At 40.3% G+C, this 18,626-nt stretch overlaps 1 protein-coding gene across 1 annotated transcript in view; it reads right to left on the bottom strand.

Annotated features, from left to right (window-relative positions):
- Positions 1-2,375: 2,375 nt before the first annotated feature.
- Positions 2,376-18,626, bottom strand: part of PKD2 (polycystin 2, transient receptor potential cation channel) — a 28,320-nt gene continuing 12,069 nt past the window's right edge. The window contains 10 exon segments of the mRNA XM_050896122.1: positions 2,376-6,059; positions 7,088-7,235; positions 8,017-8,180; positions 8,435-8,552; positions 9,395-9,516; positions 10,548-10,646; positions 13,088-13,208; positions 14,317-14,498; positions 16,063-16,233; positions 18,117-18,345. Of these exon segments, the coding sequence (XP_050752079.1) occupies positions 5,826-6,059; positions 7,088-7,235; positions 8,017-8,180; positions 8,435-8,552; positions 9,395-9,516; positions 10,548-10,646; positions 13,088-13,208; positions 14,317-14,498; positions 16,063-16,233; positions 18,117-18,345 (1,588 nt within the window). The 3' untranslated portion in view covers positions 2,376-5,825.

Below are 18,626 nucleotides of genomic sequence, written 5' to 3'. Positions count from 1 at the left end.
CATTTAGTCCCTGTGAATATCTGCTAATCTTTTTTTGCTCATTTCAAGGCTTTGCAAATGAATTCACTGGTCTAAACTTTTGTCAAAATGTCACCAGCAAAACTGTGGCTGATGCACATTGTCACCATCAGTCCTTTGGCAATCTAAGTATTGCATTTATTACCAATAACTTCTTGAGAGCCACACAAACCCAGCACACTCCCTGAGTCTCAAAAAACTTCTTGCTCTCTTCCTAGCATCCCACTGCTGGTAGGCCTGCTCCAAAATACCTGAACACCTGGCTGCAGGAAAGCTGCTCTCACGCTAAGTCCAAATTCAGGTCTGTTACAACAGGCACAAGTTTGCTGCCTTCAGGCCTGCTCTTTGCTTCCTGGGATGCAGTTTCAGTCTCCCCGAGTATTCCTTAGAGGAGAAGCAAAGCAGAAGAGTTGCCAGAATCTCCAGTCCAAGGAAAACTTGCTTGTGATCCCACTGCTGTTTTAGCATTACTGACACTTAAGCACCAGCATGTTTATAACAGTCCTTTGAACCGAGCTGGGACCAGTTGAATTTGTGTGTTAACGCATCAGGGTGAGGCGACACATATAAAAAAGACAACTCTTTTGAATGTCAGTCTACCACCTGAACCATTAAGCTGTCCCTCCGCCTTTCTGTACCTATTTTGCATGATCACTGCTTAAAACCTGGAAGGACCATTATGGCACAGGAGGTACACAGACTTACTGTGAAATCAGAATCAGAAATCTTCTAATGCAATCCTACGTTCCTGAAAACAAGTCAGAACCCAAGCTGCTATTTTTGTTAAGATTGCACAAAGGGAAAAAAATTTGACAGCTTTTTTGCATTTCTTCATTGTAGAAGACTGGTTTGTTCTGCAAACTATTTTCTTTTGAAATATAATGTTTTATCTTTTCTGGAAGACCCAGAGCATGAACTAAAGTCTTACTGAAGGGGCATACAGCAGTAATGTTTTCTTCCCTTTAACAAATAATACTTCATCATTTGTTTGCTAGCAATTGAGAAGTGATTTTTCTTCCAGCCATCCACAGCATCTTTCAGGTAAAAACAGGGCATAACCTGAGTTACCAGTAAAAAACATTTTTAGCAAAACAGAAGACAACTGTGCTTCTGAATTAATTCAGTTTGTGTGCAGAAAGGGAAGAATGGTTTGCAAGCATCAGAATTTCAGCAATTCAGTGCAGAAAAGAGACTGACATGACTTAAGTGTCTCTGAAATGTTAGGCTCTGCCTTCCCTCTTGAAAGCAGTGCTGCTTATGTATCTTCCCGCCACCAATTACCTGTGTTTCTTAGGGGGCTCGCTGCTGCCCTGGGGACCCCGGCTGGGCCAGAGATGCTGTATGGGGAGGGGCCAGGGACACAAACAGCATAAATGTTCTCCTGAAGGAGTGCTTGCGGAACGGACTCTGGAGAAGGACTCCTCCACCTCCAATTGCTATCCTCTTCGCTCACAGCGCGTGTTCTATATAAGCAGGGAACCAAAAAAGCCCTATTGGTGCCTAAATATACAAGTAACAATTGCTTGCAAACATTTTATCATTATGTTAACTTTTTTTGCTTTTTCTCAGTTTTTTTTCTTGTTTAGATTTACTGGAGAAGAGTATTTGAATACACAATGCATCCAAGTGATGCCCGTGGGATATGGAAGAATTATGTGGCTCTTATAACAAACATGCATCTCAAACTGCACTTCCTGAAGAAATTTTCAAAAGTCACCAACACTATAGCATACACACAGTATTAAATAAAAAAAGGTTCCCACTTCCCACACGCTATGACTTTTATAGCGCACTGACTAAAGGCTTAATGTACTTAATAAACTCAGTATGTATGTATTTCATTAAAGACTGAGATGGATTTACATTAAGCATTCAATTTTCATTAATACGGTATACTTTTGACCTGGTGAGACAGCTGCCCAGACAGAACTATGGGGCTTCTATGCAAGCCTGGGATTTCCAAGGACTATTCAACCCTCCAGATGCTGTAAGATTCCCTGAAACAAAGGGAAAAAATAAAGGGGAATAGAGAAAAAGAGTAGAGAAGTTAACTTACACAGCAACTATGAAGTAATAAAGGGACAGAGTTACTAGCAGTTGGAGCTGCTACCTGAAATAGAATATAGACCTGTGCATTTGCACAAACACAAATGTGAAATAAAGTGTTAAAAAAAAGTACTGTTTGGGCAATGAAGCCGTAGAATCAGCTCAGTCCTCTCTGTTCATTTACACCCTGTACTCCCTTTTTACATTATTAGGTGATCTGAGAATAAGGTATGAGATAGAAGTAACACACATGAATGAAGTGTAGGATTCTTAATGTTCTGTTATAAACAAATCAAGTGTATGGCACAATGTTTGCTTTATAGATAATATAAAACGTTTATTAGGAAGTAAAGTGCTCAGTTTTACAGATCAATACATTCTTGATCATTGTAGAAGACTTGCATAATTAACAGCTTCCTAATAAGGCCAAACACTGTACATTACTATGCAAAAACCTTACATTTGTAATAAGTGACAAATGATATTATAATCTAAAGTTGAAAAATGAAATAATAAAATATTTGTAACATTTCTCAAGTGGCCGTGCACTTACTGCAAGGCCCATTGTCAATACACACGGGTACCCCATGAAAACTTACTGCACTTCAAGATGAAGTTTGTTATTAAGTAACGACACGTTACAGAAATATACCTCAGCAAATACAGCTATGAATGCAAACATTTTCATTTTCATAATAAACACATACTACAAATAAAAGATGAACTGTGTGACTGAATTTACATTTTCAAAGATACATTTTTACAGGAAACCTATTTAAAACCATACTGATAGGTTTAGTTTTGCTTTCTTTCCCCCCAGGAAGGCCCTGCCTCACCAACAGATGACCACTAGATCACTTCTGCACACTCCCCAGTCCCTGCTGCCATAAACCTCAGCATGCCACACGCTTTACAGGCCACAAGCACAAACCTTAACACAAGGTATTCTTAGTAAGGTTCCACTTGATTGCTGGACAACTCAAGTTGGGTCATTTGGCCAAAGTAATTGATTTTAAGTATATGATTATTTAAATACTATCTTAGCATTTAGGTAACCCTTGACCCTAGAAATCCAACATCAATTACATGTTACACACAAGTAATTAGTTAGCGTGCCTCAAAGTTTAAGCTGTAAATCATGTCACATACCAACACACTACACATTTTGGGTATGAATATAAAGACAAGGCTATGTATATTTAAATTGCTTTGTATTGTATTTTCTATTTTCCTTGCATACCAGCTGGCCATGTCTACAGCTAGTGATTTTTTGGCTTGTTTGTTTGTTTAAAGTCAGAAATGCCAGTTCAACATGGAAAAGCTTTCCTCAGGTGTCCTGGGTTCAGCTGGGATAGCGTTAATTCTCACAAGAAGCTGGGAGAGGACACAGCCAGGATAGCTGACCTGAACTAGCCAAGGGGATATTCGATACTATATGCTGTCATGCTCAGTATATAAACTGGGGCAGCTGGTCGGGGAGGAGGGATCATGGCTCGGGAACCAGCTGGGCATTGGGTTCCGGGTGGTGAGCAATTGCATTGTGCATCACTCACTTTGTATATTCTTTTATTAGTATTATTGTTATTATTATTTCTTCTCTCCTTGTGTTGTCCTATTAAACTGTCCTTATCTCAGCCCACAAGGTTTTACCTTTTTCTTCTGATTCTCCTCCCCATCCCACTGGCGGGGGTGGGGGGGAGGAGTGAGCGAGCGGCCATGTGGTGCTTAGCTGCCGGCTGGGCCTAAACCACGACATCAGGAAGGTTTCTAAGGTCCAAAAATTTTCAATCAAGGCAAGACAGAGCTTAGTCTGACTGTCCCTCGTTTCACACAAATGCCCTAACCACTGTGCTGTGCGCTGTTTTGGGAAGTTGATGGGGTCTCTTGTGAAAGAGTATGAATTTCTTCCTAGTACAGGACAAAATAACCCACAGAAAGAAAAAATACTTCACAAGAATCACAACCTGTTTTCCCACGTTGTTCTGTTCTCAAGCCAAAGCTACTAAGAAATTCCAATCTCCACATTGAACTTCCTCCTGCTCCACCTTACATTAAGTTTCTGTGCATATGGTTTCTCGTAAACTTAAAAATAGGGAAAGGCATGAAGTCTATTTAGTTTTAGCAAGTCCTCTGGTTAAAGGGAAGGCATTCTGAGTCATTGTACATCCAGGCAATGCAGTTGTAAGAACATATGCAAGACTTAAGCTTTGCCTAAGCAGTACTACCACAAGAATGAGGTGCTAACCCCTGGCAACAACTGCTTTTTGAAACAAAAAGCACCAATATAACATATACATGCTACTTATACTTTGTTAAATAGGCATTTTTTTCCTCTATATACCCTACTAATAGCTAAGATGTGTTTGATTATGTAGCTTTCCATTTTCCTTTACACCAACTCTAAGTCTTTAAAAACAAGACAATTGCCACCTTCAGGAAAAAAGCACAATTGACAACCTCCCTCCTAAACCGGAATTCCACATAGGGGAACATGTTGCTAGGCAAAACTACAAACACTATGCCTCAATGCTTTCTATAGGAAACCAACATAATTTCAGTGTTGCATCTCCTTTCAAAAACAAAACTTCCATGACACGGAAAGCAGAGGAAACGAAATACTAAAAATCAGTGATTACACTACAAACACCTTTCCAAAGGAATCATGTGTTGCACCTCAGCAGAAAAGCATATGTAGAAATATACCTAATAATTTTACAATCAGTTCTGTTAAATATAAATACAGACTACATAGTCGAGACATGATTAGAACTTGACAGAGCATGAGATCGCATTTTCCCAACTGTCAGCAACTTCTCTGCCCCACACCCAAGGAATAGTTAGTGTTTTTCAATTTTATGTGCTTTTCAATAATGTTTTCTGCAAAGTAACCATATTTACCTAAGAACCTGTGGAATGTTTATCCCAGGAACACTTAGATCACGAAAACATAGCATTAAAAAAATGGGCACTTTGCAACAAAGCTGAAAATGATTACATTAGTTGGGTGTGAAGAGGCAGTTCTCAAATATTACTTTTGAAATGCTAATGAAATGCAAAAAACACGTGATGTGTACCGTTTCTATTATGGAATAATGTAATTTACAGTTGTACAAACTAAGTGCACTTTCTTTTGTTTAAAGAAACATTATTTCTCAAAAACAGGAAAAAATGAACATTTTAAGTTAATTAAAATGTTAGTACACCAAGAATAACTCAGAAAAATAGGTAGAAACTCAAAGTAAAAAAAAAGTGCTGTTTTATCTCTTTGAGAATGTCAGCTGTTGTAATGAATGAGACAATAAACTGATGCCATCTTCTTTTAAAAATTGCTTTTAAAAGCATTTAAAAATCGTATTTTCCAATAGAACGCAGAAAACTCACAGCCTTTCATTTGAGTGTTTTAGCCACAGCACATTATTTTGTCTGAAGCTTGCTGCCCTCGTGAAAGTGTTCCCCATAATACATGCATGGAACCAAAATTCTGTCCAGGTAGATTTTGTCACACCTGGTTTCCATTCTGTCTCCTGCATTTTTGTTTCCAAGGCTGACAGTCTCACTGTTGGTAACTTGAACATGACACATGGCTTACATAGGTCTGAAAATGCCTTACTGAAGAGAATGTTTACTTTTGCCCACTAGTGAAAATTGTCGTTAGTGGTCTTATCAGGATGATCATCACCTCATGCTGGGAAACAGTGGAGTAGTGTATCTGCTGGCTTAATACTGACCTGAAACATTTAGAATCACCTACAAAGTTAATCCTACACATGGATGTTATTCCCCCCATTTCCTCCTCCCCCATCAATACCATCTGACTGGGAGGAAGATGGCCGAGAGTTCCTCGAACGAGGCTGGCCATTCAGTCCAAGTGGTGTTCCCAACCGATGGCTCATTTGGGATGCCGTATCATCCGATTCCCATCGCTCCAACTCCTCTCGCACAAGTCGCTCCATTTGTTCCCTGTGGATTTCATTGTCACGACCCAGTCTTTCATCCTAAACAGATTAAAAGACACAAGCTGGAAGTGCAGCTTCCAAACTGCAGTCTAAGCAGAACCCTATACAAACATGGGAAATTCTTATACCACTCAAGTATTTCCATAGGCTAGTGGAGAAACACAGCTACTGCAGTAAATTGTTTTCTTTCCAGTGATGTAACGCCCAGGTTGTCACCTTCACTTGTGAAAGCACAATTTGTATTACAATTTCTAATATTTAAATCCACCTCCAGAAATGTAAAATATGCTGAGGAGAGCACACCCACAAGGAAGCCCCATCTCAAGAATCAAGCAGAATTATTGGCTGGAACAACAGCCAGGAACACCATATCTGTGATAGGGCAGCTGCAAGTCTGACCTACATAACCCACCAAGACAGTCCATCTCGCCCAGCCCTTAACAGCCCTGTTCTGGCTGTTCTTGCCCCATCAGCAAGCTGACAGGTTTTAGCGTCCACAGAAATAACATGTTTGTCCCACCGGCCACTTCCAAAGGGCCCTCAAGAAAGAGAAGGTGGGAGGGGAGGCAACAGAAGCTAGATAACCCTGGTGACAGAAGCGACCTGCTTCCACCTGCCACACACAATCCCAGAAGCAACATGGGAGAAGAGCAGCAGGCTGCACAGGCCTGCTGGGCTGGATCCCCCAGACTCTAACAGACTAGTCCATAAAAAGCTTTGTATTAATCCCAACAGACACCAAGGGATGAACGAGCTGCTTCAGCAACTACCAAACACCACTGCTGTCCAGTTCAGGGGTTTAAATGGTGCTCTGTTGCCTCAGCGTGACACAGGCCTGCTATAAGATGGGTTGTCTTATCTGAAACTTGCATCACGTCCCTAACATTTCATGTTTTAAATTTCATATTTTCCTAACACAAAACTGAACTCACTTGGCCACTGCCAAAGCACCCACCTCATCTTTACCACCACTCCCTCAATCCTCCCAAGCCAAGCAGTAGGAAGAAGTGCTAACAGTAAGCAAGCCATGCGGGTTGTGACCAGACAGGAGAGAGTGAGTTTATTACCTCTGTCACTCCATCTAACAGTCTTCCCAACACATCTCTCCTTTTTAGTTTGGCTCTCTCCATCGCTTCGAGCTTCACAATAACTGCATCGATCTTAGAGACAATACTGCCGATAGAATGCTCCATGCGATCAACCCGCCTCATGAGTCTGAGGGCAACAAGTGTGAACTTCAGTGACTCTGACATTTCCGAGTCAGTATCGTTCTAGCATATCAACATACAGAGCAGATAAGGATGAGACAGCATTTTAATTCAAGCACGCATCTGACTTTCCACAAATGAGTCCTACTGTCCAGGAAGGGACAAGGTACACAAGAGCAAGAAGATAACACAGGGGTAAAGCAGATGGGAAAAAAGTACATATGCCACTCTGTTCTCCCTGCTTTTAGGGCATCCTCATCAAAATTTGTTAGTTCTAGTTACTCAAATTCTTCATTCAGCTGGTGTTGCTATAATTAATTAATATGGAGATCTATCATTTCAGAGAAAATACACACTCACAAGTAACTTAATCTTATTAAAAACAACAGCTAAGTTCTCACTGAACCTAAAATAACCTCAAGGTTTTACTACTAAAAAAACCTAGAAAAGTCTTCTGGCATTCTTGTAGCATGACCATTTGCTCTGTCTTTTCAATGACCAGGTTTTAAGGACAGGGGTTGTTTTGTTGGGGTTTTTGTTTGGTTTTTTTTTTTTGTTTTCTAACTGATTCCCATAAGCCTCTCTAAAGTACTTCCAGTTCAGATATTACTTGAAAGCTACTAAAAGGAGTGACTTAAGCACCTTAAAAACATAACATTTACTTTTATTAATAATTTGATTAATATTCAGAGTTATAGGAGAGACTACTATATAACTGAAAGAAGAAAACCCACAAGATAAAAGAAACGCACCATGCAGATTCATCCCCCTCAGAAGGCTAAACTTACACTTGGAACTCTTCATAGGAAACCCCACTAGAGCTGCTGCCCCTCCTCCTGGAGCTGTGTCCGCTGTCTTCATCCTCATCCTCCTCAGAGTCGTCCAAGCTCCGGGGGAAGCTGCGGCTGCTCAGAGGACGTGGCAGAGAGCTCCTATCCAGGTCCAGATCCTCCTTTGTGAAAACAGAAGCCACAGACAGAAATGATGTAAAGACTTTCACCTGTACACGGGGGATGGGGGTGTCAAGGTCAAAGACCTCCTGCCCTCCATCAGCTCCCCCTTGCCTTTTTACAGTTCAGCTCAGACAGCCAGGCATGAGAGCAAATGTGAAGGGAAACAAGAGGATTCTTCTGGGGCAGCAAACCAGCACGGGGAGAAGACTGGCAGATGGCGCTGGTGGTATACCACTCCTTATGCTGAGCTCACCCTCTCTTTCTCCAGGTCATCTCTCATCTGCTGATGTTCATGCTCCGTCAATTCCTGGTCCCCATCCTGGTCATATTTGGTAAATATTGCTTCAATCTCTGCATCCGTATGCCCCTTTCTGAAAAGGCAGTAAAAACAGTTCCCTTACTTTCCATTTTTCAGATGCTGAACAAATTTCAATTATACACTTCACTCTGAACAGGCTTTCATCCCCAAGCCAAAGACACAACTGATCCCAGTGCTGCCTATAAATTCACAACACTGATAACGAAAAGCTCAGCCCTCACCTTTCATTAGTTAATAGCCCAAACCTCCCCTAGGCTGCACCCTGCTCCTTCACAACCATCCCTTTTATACCTCCTTTATTTGTTCCCTTTCTTTGGACTCCTGCCTGTTCACAAACTCCTGCAGTGGCTCCGATAGAAACATTACTGTTTCCTCAAAGGCCTTAGATCTCTGCTTCCTCAGACCCTTTCTCCCCCACAACACAGCAACTCAAGGAGGTTGGGCCCCACAGCACCAAATTCTTCCTCCAGGGTAGGATGCTGCCCCACTGCAGCAACACCAGCTGTAGTGCAGACTCCAGGGGCCAGAGCTCAGCAGACCTCCTCAGTTAAGCCTTCTCTTAGTTAAGAGAAAACTGACCATTCTTTTCCCACTCCTCTTGTCTCTTCTTCCGCAGTTCCATGCCACAGTTTGAATTTTCCTTTGTGCAATGCCTGCAGACCCATATGCAAAGATTGTTTACCTGTACACATCTGTTTGTTTACATAAACCTTGCAGCAGATACAGGAAAAGCACATGCTTTGTTACCCACTAACCAAAAGAAAAGTACTCTGCTGTATTGTCTTTATTCACATTAGCATACTCTTGCCACATCACAGAAGCGAAACTTGCATCAAAGACTTAACATCACATGTCTCTAGGGATACTATTCAAGGTAAGTAACAGCTTCCTTACCCTTTTAGATCTTGCCGGAGCTCATCGAAATTTAGTTTTCCCCCACCTTGTCTCAGACTTTCTGAAATGTCATCAACAGTAGTTTTCTTCAATTTAAGTTTGATCATGGCTTTGTTGTAGCCCTAAAAGAAAAAGTGAAATTTCATGTTTTACTCGTCATGAAATGTTAACACTTGATTTCCAATAACTTTTTTGATTAAAAAAATCAGCTAGTGTACACTATCATTCAGTGTTCCAAAAGCCCTGCAAGAATCTGTCTTTTCCTCCAGTTTATCCATCTTTTATTTCAGCGTTTAAATGGGCAACATACAAATACCTTTGCAGTTAGAGGTAAGGCTTTCGTCATTCAATTTTCACTGCAGGTCAGCAGGAATGGAGTATTTTGTCCCAGTAAGGCATCTTTGGCAGTTACTGACAGTTAAGTGACAGTTTTAAATAATGCTGACAAAACACGTACAACTTTCTGTGGTCATTTTGCTTCTCTCATTCTTCAATTGTAGGAATGACTTTTTTTTTCTTTTTTTTTTTTTTTTTTTTAAAGTCCTCATCCGAACAAAGTAGCACTTTTCATTTTTCTCTGCTCTGTTTCAATAACCAGTTTCCCAGTTTTAACCTCTGAGTTACTGGTCATGCTGAGTATGCGTTTCGACATTTCTGACCACGGTACAGCACCGTATCCATGCCAGAGCACACGCACGTGCACATGTTTTTCCTAAACTGGGATTCAGGTCAAGCTCTTAACTTTGTATTCAAAAACCTCACTGGCAGCTGCCCCTGGGAGCTCTGAACACATTATCCAAGACTTGCCTCATCTTATTGCCTGAAACGAGGTAATTCTGAATTCTGCGACCAAATCAAATAGTGGTTTAGTTTCATCAGTTCACTATTTCTGTATGTACCTAGACAGACAAATACTATGTCATATTCAGTAGGCTGATCATTCAACACAAAATCTCAGATGACCAATATATATTGTGATGGAAAGTTTTCATTCATTTAATTTACACTCGGCTCAGATTCATTTATTTTAACTAAGAGATGTGTATTTTCATCAGCTGCTGCCAGCTTTACTTTGTATGGTTTATATAGTGTTTTATGTAGTAAGTTCAGATGTGAAGAATGAGATGTCAAACAAACAAAACATTACTTTTACCTTTCTGATAAGGTCAGACAGCTCCATTTCTGCCTTCTGTTGTGCCATATCCGATTTGACTTCGGAGTATGTATCATTGATAATGGCCAAAAACATGTTCTGTTTATGAGAGAAATGAAAAAGCCCGCTTAAAAATTTCAACAAGTCTGAGCCCTACTACTCCTATGACCCTCATGTGCAGACCTATACATGAATTTTTTAAAAAGGGCCAGGAGAAAGTGGTGAACTGTTTAAAAAGCACTAAATCAAGAGCTTGAGATACTGAAATATGATGCACTGCAGTATAACAACTTTTAATCAAGACTACTGGTTATTAACATAACTGGAGAATTACCTTCCAGAGAGGGTTTGTGCCTACACACAGCAGTGGCAATAAACCATGCCTGTTTAAGATTATACATATAAGTTTGGCCTTCTACCTGCAAGGCCAAACTTACACAGATAACAACTGTGAGTTAATCTAGGCAATGCAGCTGGCAACAAAAATGCCTGAGGAATCAAGTTAACTATTCATCCTGCAATAACCAGCACAAACACAAGGTTCTTATTTAGTTACAGTTCTGCTTGCACTTCAGACTAAAGATAAAAACAAAAAAAGCTTAAAATCAGACACTTGGCATGTATGCCACCAACTCTGAAAAAAGTCCGGTCGCTTGTTCAGAAAAAAGAAAAAATTGGTCTCACTAACCCTGTGCCAAGCATATAATTTACTTGAGCCATGCTGTCATTACTGAAAGGGTCCTGCTGAACATGGAGTAAACATGACTGAATTGCAAGCTGGACATTCAAGTTCAAAAAGTATTACTCAATTTACTGGCATGTTCAATGTGCCACTCGCATGCAGAAAGGCAGTGGTAACCTCTATTTCCTCATGGACTTAAAAAAATGCTTTAGGAGAACAGCCTTCCAATGCTGTATCTTTATGCATTCTTGCCCAACACCAGAGAAATAAGAGGTAACTTGACTACTGTCTATTTTGCTTTCAGCTGCCCAACATTAAGAGTTGGTGCTTTCTGCCCATCTTCCCTAACTTAGTTTCCAGGTCTCAGACTGGTCTCAAGGAGCTTACAGCAACATTTCACTCCAGCCAAATGACAGGATGTGCAGATATTAGTAAGCACACAAATTGTAGCGAGTATTTTGGATAACCTGCTGTGCCTTCACACTCCAGTGCTTTTCTGCTACTCTTAGAAAAAAATATTTCTTTCCCTTGCTGGACACTAGCCTCTGCTCCTCTGGATTTTGTGAGGTGCTTCAAAGCAAACATGAAACCCGCTTCACGTGCTTCTTCAGCCAGAGTGACCCATATGTTATTTTCCAATTGACTACTGGTCCATCTCACTGAACACTTAAGATTCTCTGCTTCCTTACTAGTCAATAGCCAAAACGAAGTCTTCTCCCACAAATAATATCTGAATGCCATTTCTCATCTCAAAGAATAATAAAAAACTCATTAAGTACAAGGGTCATTAAATAACTCGAAAAGTTATGATGATACAGGACTGCTGTACTGTTTTAAGGTTAGTAAAATCCTGCTTTAATGCTTGCCACCTTATCAAATCACCAAAAGACACACGGTTTGGGGAATAATCTGAGGATTTCTTGCTCACATAACAGCTTCTGTCTGGTGATATCATCAGAAACAAAATTACTACATATTAATGTTAGTACCAAACTAACTGAAAACTACATCCAGGTAGAAGATATTGGGGCTCTTCGCTTGTATCAACGTTAAAAAAAATTAATTTACTTGGTCTCCTAGGTTTCCTCCCTCCACTTTTTTATATTAATTATTAGTAAGACTGTAATATGGATTCAATACTAGTATTAACAGAGAGTATACAAAGATGAGTACTCAGAATATACTCACTGTTTGAATTTATTTGTCAGACAGTCATGTCTACATACTGCCTCTCAGATAAGTTGAGCTGCTTATAATACTGTTTGTCAAAAAGTGTACACGTAGTCTGCACTGGGAAGGTGAGAAAGACAGGGCCCAACTCTACCCTGGAGAAGGAAAAGAGCATAGAAGAGGCCTTTGCAGGCAAACCTGCATATCTGAACACTGCGGCACTGCTGATGAATTAGGCTCTTCTAGCAGACAAGCTGTGGGTTGCATGCATGAACTAGGCTGTTGTAAACACAGCCAGCCATGCATTAGTGCACTTTATAAACTAAGAGCCTGTATGGAACATTACAGCTACTCTTCACCAAAAGATACAGGCTTGCTGCGTATGCCAACCAGGTACTATTCAGATTTTAAAAATAAAAAATTCTTTATAATAATTAAAAAATATAAATTAAAAAAACCACAGTGTGGAGCACTACATGAGAATGACAACAAACATACAATGCAAATCTATTTTAAATGAAGAAAAAAAAATGAAAGAGTGTAGTGACTGGCCATGTAACAGTCAGGCCCCTACATGGACTGCACACTCACCATTATCAAAAAAAGCCCCAAGTAGCAGTAGGAATCAAAGAACAAGAGATGCAAAACTGGCCACGTACCCACCCCGCATAAACAAAGGTGTACATACCAAAAGAATGAAGAACATAAAGAACACAAATGTAGTGAAATAAATTGGTCCCAAAATTCGATTAGCTTCTTCAACCTCTGTGAAGTTGAAGTCTCCCAAAATGATGCGGAACTGAGTAAATCTTAAAAAACAAAACACATCCAGGAGTTGAAAAAAAAAAAAAAACCACAACACTTTTGGAGCTGTGCAAGAATTCACAAACTATTTTACTCTAACAGTCTGACTGATGGGCAGCAGAAAGGTCTGCACTACTGTAATACTTTATCAGGCACTGCAATAGTCAATTCCTCAAGCCCATCTCTAGGCATAACCAAACTCGCAGTCAGATGCCACACAGAACAAAACTAGGGTGGTTACTTCTGGCTTTCAGTCAGACCTGATAATGGGGGCAACAGGAAGCAGAGCAAACCAATGATTACCCTTGTGAAGCTTTAAGACCCACTCCCGTCCCTCTCCTATCCCCCTTCTGCCTCTTGCACACATACAATCCCAACCCTCTCCCTCGAAAGCTGTCTGTATAGCGCCAAGGCTGGAAGAGGCTTGGCACTGTACAGCACCATCGGCATATTTCAAGTTCCTCCCCTTCTCTACAAGACACTTCTTGCAACACTGCCCCAATGTAAGGGGGCAGGGGGAAAATCGATAACTGAACAACCTGGCAATTACCTCAGTTAGAATCAGGTTATGTTGTACCACATCAATAAAGGAAGAACTGATTAACAACCCTATATTAAGTCCTATCTCTCCTGGATTCTTAAGGAGATTCTTAAACTTAAAAATTTACTAGTTGGCTAAGATGGACTCTGTTTGTCAGTCAACCAACTACACAGACTATCAGGAACACAGCTTTATTATGCATACAACATTTCAGTACGCATTACAAACATAAGTAAGGATATAATCATTCAATTGCTGAAGACAGAGTTACTGCTTTGTCTAGGAACGTGACCAACTGTTATAAAAAACATTTCACTTCCACCAAGCAAAACCTGCCATTTTTAGCTCACTGATCTAACTATAGCATATTTTTAATCTCACAGCAAAGACAGTTTTTGAACTAAAAATGTTATCAAAAAATGCATTTGCTACTGAGCTACATCAACAGTGATATGTCTACAGCTTATCTGTTTAGATGGATGTCATAGGATTTGTTTGGTCTCTGATGAGGCAACCAAATCCATTTACCAATGTGCTGAGAAATTCTTTGCATTTTTTATTCTTGTACTTACATGCAGTCCTGGAAAGTGCTGAAGTCATCGATTTGAGTGCCAAAGACAAGATAGGCCAACTGAGCATATGCTAAGAAAATAATAAAGAACATAATAGCAAAGCCAATGACATCTTTGACGCAGCGAGACATGGTAGTGGATAACTGACTCATTGTTCTGTTGAAGTTAATAAATTTGAAAAGCTGTTAAAAGAGAAAAAACAACTGTAAAGACATGGAAGACAATAATTTCTTTACACAATCGCTCTCCAGCCTTTTACACATGAGATGTCTTACTGAATTTGACTGGAGACAAAGTCAGTTAATTTACATTTAGAAATACATCACTTCCTAAAAACACTGAGGCTTGAAATGTGAAGAAAATTCTGTGAGAATGCCAACTTCTTGTTTGGGTGTGGGTTTTGTTTGTTTGGTTTTTTCACTCCTCTATTTAGCACCCTGGCTTCAGGGCAGTGTCACCAAAATGCTTCCAAAAGCCTATTTATTTGTCTTCAACAAAGATGTTAGTTATGAAGTAGTAAAATGCGAGAAAATAAGATCTCACAGCTGACTTTGCTCTGAGCAGGTGGTTGGACTAGAGACTTGCCAAGGTTCCCTCCAACCTGCATTATTCTGTTACTCTGCAGTTTACCATTATTTCTTATAATGAGCTGTGTTCAGCTCTGGGGCCCCCAGCATAAGAAGGACATGGACCTGTCAGGATGAATCCAGAGGAGGGCCACAAACATGATCAGGGGGCTGGAGCACCTCTCCTATGAAGACAGGCTGAGACACTTGGGGTTGTTCAGCCTGGAGAAGAGAAGGCTCTGGGGAGACCTTATAGCAGCCTCCCAGTACCTAAAGGGGGCCTACAGGAAAGCTGGAGAGGGACTTTTTACAAGGGCATGTAGTGATAGGACAAGGGGTAATGGCTTTAAACTGAAAGAGGGTAGACTTAGATTAGATGTAAGGAAGAAGTTCTTCACTGAGAGGGTGGTGAGGCACTGGAACAGTTTGCCCAGAGAGGTTGTGGATGCCCCATCCCTGGAAGTGTTCAAGGCCAGGCTGGATGGGGCTTTGAGCAACCTGGCCTAGTGGAAGGTGTCCCTGCCCACGGCAGGGGGGTTGGAACTAGATGATCTTTAAGGTCCCTTTCAACCCAAACCATTCTATGATTCTATGGCTTTATTTCTTAAACCATGATGCAAAAAATTAGATGCAACTTTGTCTTATAAAACAGTAAGAGATTAGCTAACTTGCTTGATAAACCTTATACAACTTTATACGTACAGACAGGAAAATTAGTATGGATGTGAAAAGAAGTATCACCAGAAAGGAGGCAGTAAAACAGAGGAATTAAGTTTAACTAAAGTAATATATCTAGTTTTCAAATGAATTGGATTAGCTTTACCAACCCTTCTAGCAATTCAGAAGTTTTGAATAGATAAAATAGGCACATAGGAAAAAGCAGTACACAGTAAGAATTACTGACTTAGCAATTCAGGAATAATAAAAACACTTCTTTACGTGTCTGCTGTGACAAAGCACTAGCACTGACTACATCTTCTAGACTTAAACAAGGGCTGACTAAACCTGTGGCAAATTACAACCTTGCTTTTAATCTGCAAGAAGTTACCCCTGTGCTCTGACCTTCTCGCATGACCAATTTTAGGAGAAACACAAGTAAACTGCAAATAATATATCACATGAAACTCGGAATACTGCTTACATTCTAATGTTAGAATAAGGATGTGTGTCTTGGAGTTACCTTAATCCAGACAAAAAACACAGTGACTGCAGCAATGTTGTTGAATTGCATTTGCCAATATGCCAAAGGTTCAAAATTGGGGAACGAGTTCTGATCTTCCAGCAGCTTCTTCAGGAGCATATCAACAGTTGATGTTCTATAGATGCTAATTCCTATAGCTACCACAGAGAGCTGAGTACAAAAGAAACATACAAATTTATGAAAGGTGATTAGGGTTTTAAAACAACTTGTTTTAGCCACATACGTCAGACAAAGTTAAGATATGAGGAACTTCATGTTATTTATAGCATTACCATAATGTGAGCTTTAAGTAAAAGCAAATCTATTGTTTTCAAGGTGTCCTGACTACAAAGCTAAAGTTTCAAACAGGAAAGTAACAGCTAGGGATTGCACAGAGCCGGGGGGGGGGGGGGGGGGGGGGGGGGGGGGGGGGGGGGGGGGGGGGGCGGAAATCACTGATACAAGCTTCTCGCAGTCCTTTAGGGTCAACCCCACGGGTCACTGATCACATTAGTGCTTAGGGCCAAGCAGTTGCGGGGGCTGGAGAGGGCCAGGTTTCACCAGCTTTCACTCAGGAGTAATTTAACAGCCCGGTGGCTGCGGTTTGAGATAGGATCCAAACTAGAATTTCTGGACATATCAGGAAATCCATTTCACAACAAAACCTTTATAGTCCTAGACTACAGACAAATAGCCCGGGAATAAGAAGATTCAGAAATCTCTTCCTTTCCACAGTTGAAGAACAAGATGACAGTGAAGCCTAGCGGGCTCAGAAAAATGAAGCTGTCACAGAGAAGGAAATAAAAGGAAAGAAAGATGACAACTCAAAAAGACAAAGGTGAAAAACAGTAAAGAGCAGAAAGACAGCAGTAGCCAAAAAGGTACTAGAGTATCTCCGGAGTACAGACTGACCAGTATTGCCCAGAACAAGCAACAGCAGAGAAGCTGTAGTTTTACCATACAGGTAAGGTTCTTGCTTTGACCTCTGCAAACATGCTTTTTACTAGCGTAAGTGAACACTTCACCATGTATACAGAGTCATACATAATCCTAAATTTAAACAATGTCCCTCAAACAACGTATAAACATAGAATTTTGGCCCTTTGTGTGAACTAAATTTTACACTCACACCTGAATACACTTCACTGACTGCAACAGCAAAGCATCATATTCCCACCCCCACCGTTAAGTATAACAAAGGGCACACAGTTCACGTAAACATCCTCCTAAATGGTCCTTCATTTACAAAACGCTGTGATGCAAGTATAATTTCTCTAGATTACAGATACTAACTTCAAGACTTAAACCTTTGATTCATCCAAGCTTGAAGACACAAAACAAGCGTGGGACTGGAACTGTTTCAGCACTGCTGGCTTTGTATACTTCTGGTAAGCACAGCTTGATGTAAGTCCAGAGAGAATTATATTATGTAGCTTTAAATTCAAAACTCAGATTTTCTGCTACACCAAGATTACTGATGTGCAACACTGTCCACTTAACTAAGAAAGCAGCCCTCACAGCTGCTACCACTCTATAATTTTGAGACCCTTCTTCAAACTTGGTGTTAGCTGGTGAGTATTTTAATACCACATTAAATCTCTTTGTGGATCTTTGCAAACATATTCAAATCCCAGTCCCTTTCCTCCAAATGCAAATCACTACTTTAAAGCAGATGATTTTCTTACTTGAAAGGCACTGCAATAGTCTGTATCAGATATGTAGAAGAGAAATGAGGGCGAGTTTCTTACCTCCAATAATGGCTGTGCCTTTATAGACAAAAACTGTGAAAAAGCATACTGGACAAATACTCTAACTTTTCACCAGGACACGAAGGTTGAAACCATTAAAGACAGAACAAGCAAGTTTGCAAAACACACCAACATTACAAACACAGACTAAAATTGTCTTACTCAGACTAAATAGCCCAATAGTCTGTAAGTATCCTTCCCGATGGCCCTATCCCTTAAACTCACAATAGGAATACTGAGTCGTTAACGTCTCCCACAAAGTGCATTTCAGAAAGCAATTTTACCCTTATTATAAAGATTACTTACCACAATGATAAGGACATCAAGGCAATTCCAGAGACTTCTGAAATAGTGCAGTCTATGAATGTGAATTTCTAAGATCTCTTCCACCATATAATAAAGAACAAAAAGACAAAATGCCATTTCACAGGCTGCCAGGAAAAAATCAAAAGTGGAGATGTAGTGCATCAGCCTCACTGGCTGAAACTGCCAAGATGTAACAAGGCCTCCAGTCGCTGGAAACTCCACTAATAACCTGCATTTAAAAAAAGGCAAAGTAAAAGAAATTTCATTTACACAGCGTTGATGAAAAGCACTAAAAGATACATGGGTTTATTTACATAATTATTTAATAATGGAAACAGGCAAAAGCCCCCATATGATTCAGAGAAGACAGTACACAGAAGAGGTTTAAACCTGACCACACTCCATTTGAAGTAAAACCCAAAGCATTTCAGAAACAGTGAGAAAACACAGAGACAGAAAGACCTGTCTTCATTTGCATCTGTTTCATGCTGTCTAAACTAAAGACTGATG

The sequence above is a fragment of the Gymnogyps californianus genome, chromosome 4 (genome assembly GCF_018139145.2).
Source record: "Gymnogyps californianus isolate 813 chromosome 4, ASM1813914v2, whole genome shotgun sequence".
NCBI classification, from domain to species: domain Eukaryota; kingdom Metazoa; phylum Chordata; class Aves; order Accipitriformes; family Cathartidae; genus Gymnogyps; species Gymnogyps californianus.
This window is presented reverse-complemented; position numbering and strand designations above follow the sequence as displayed.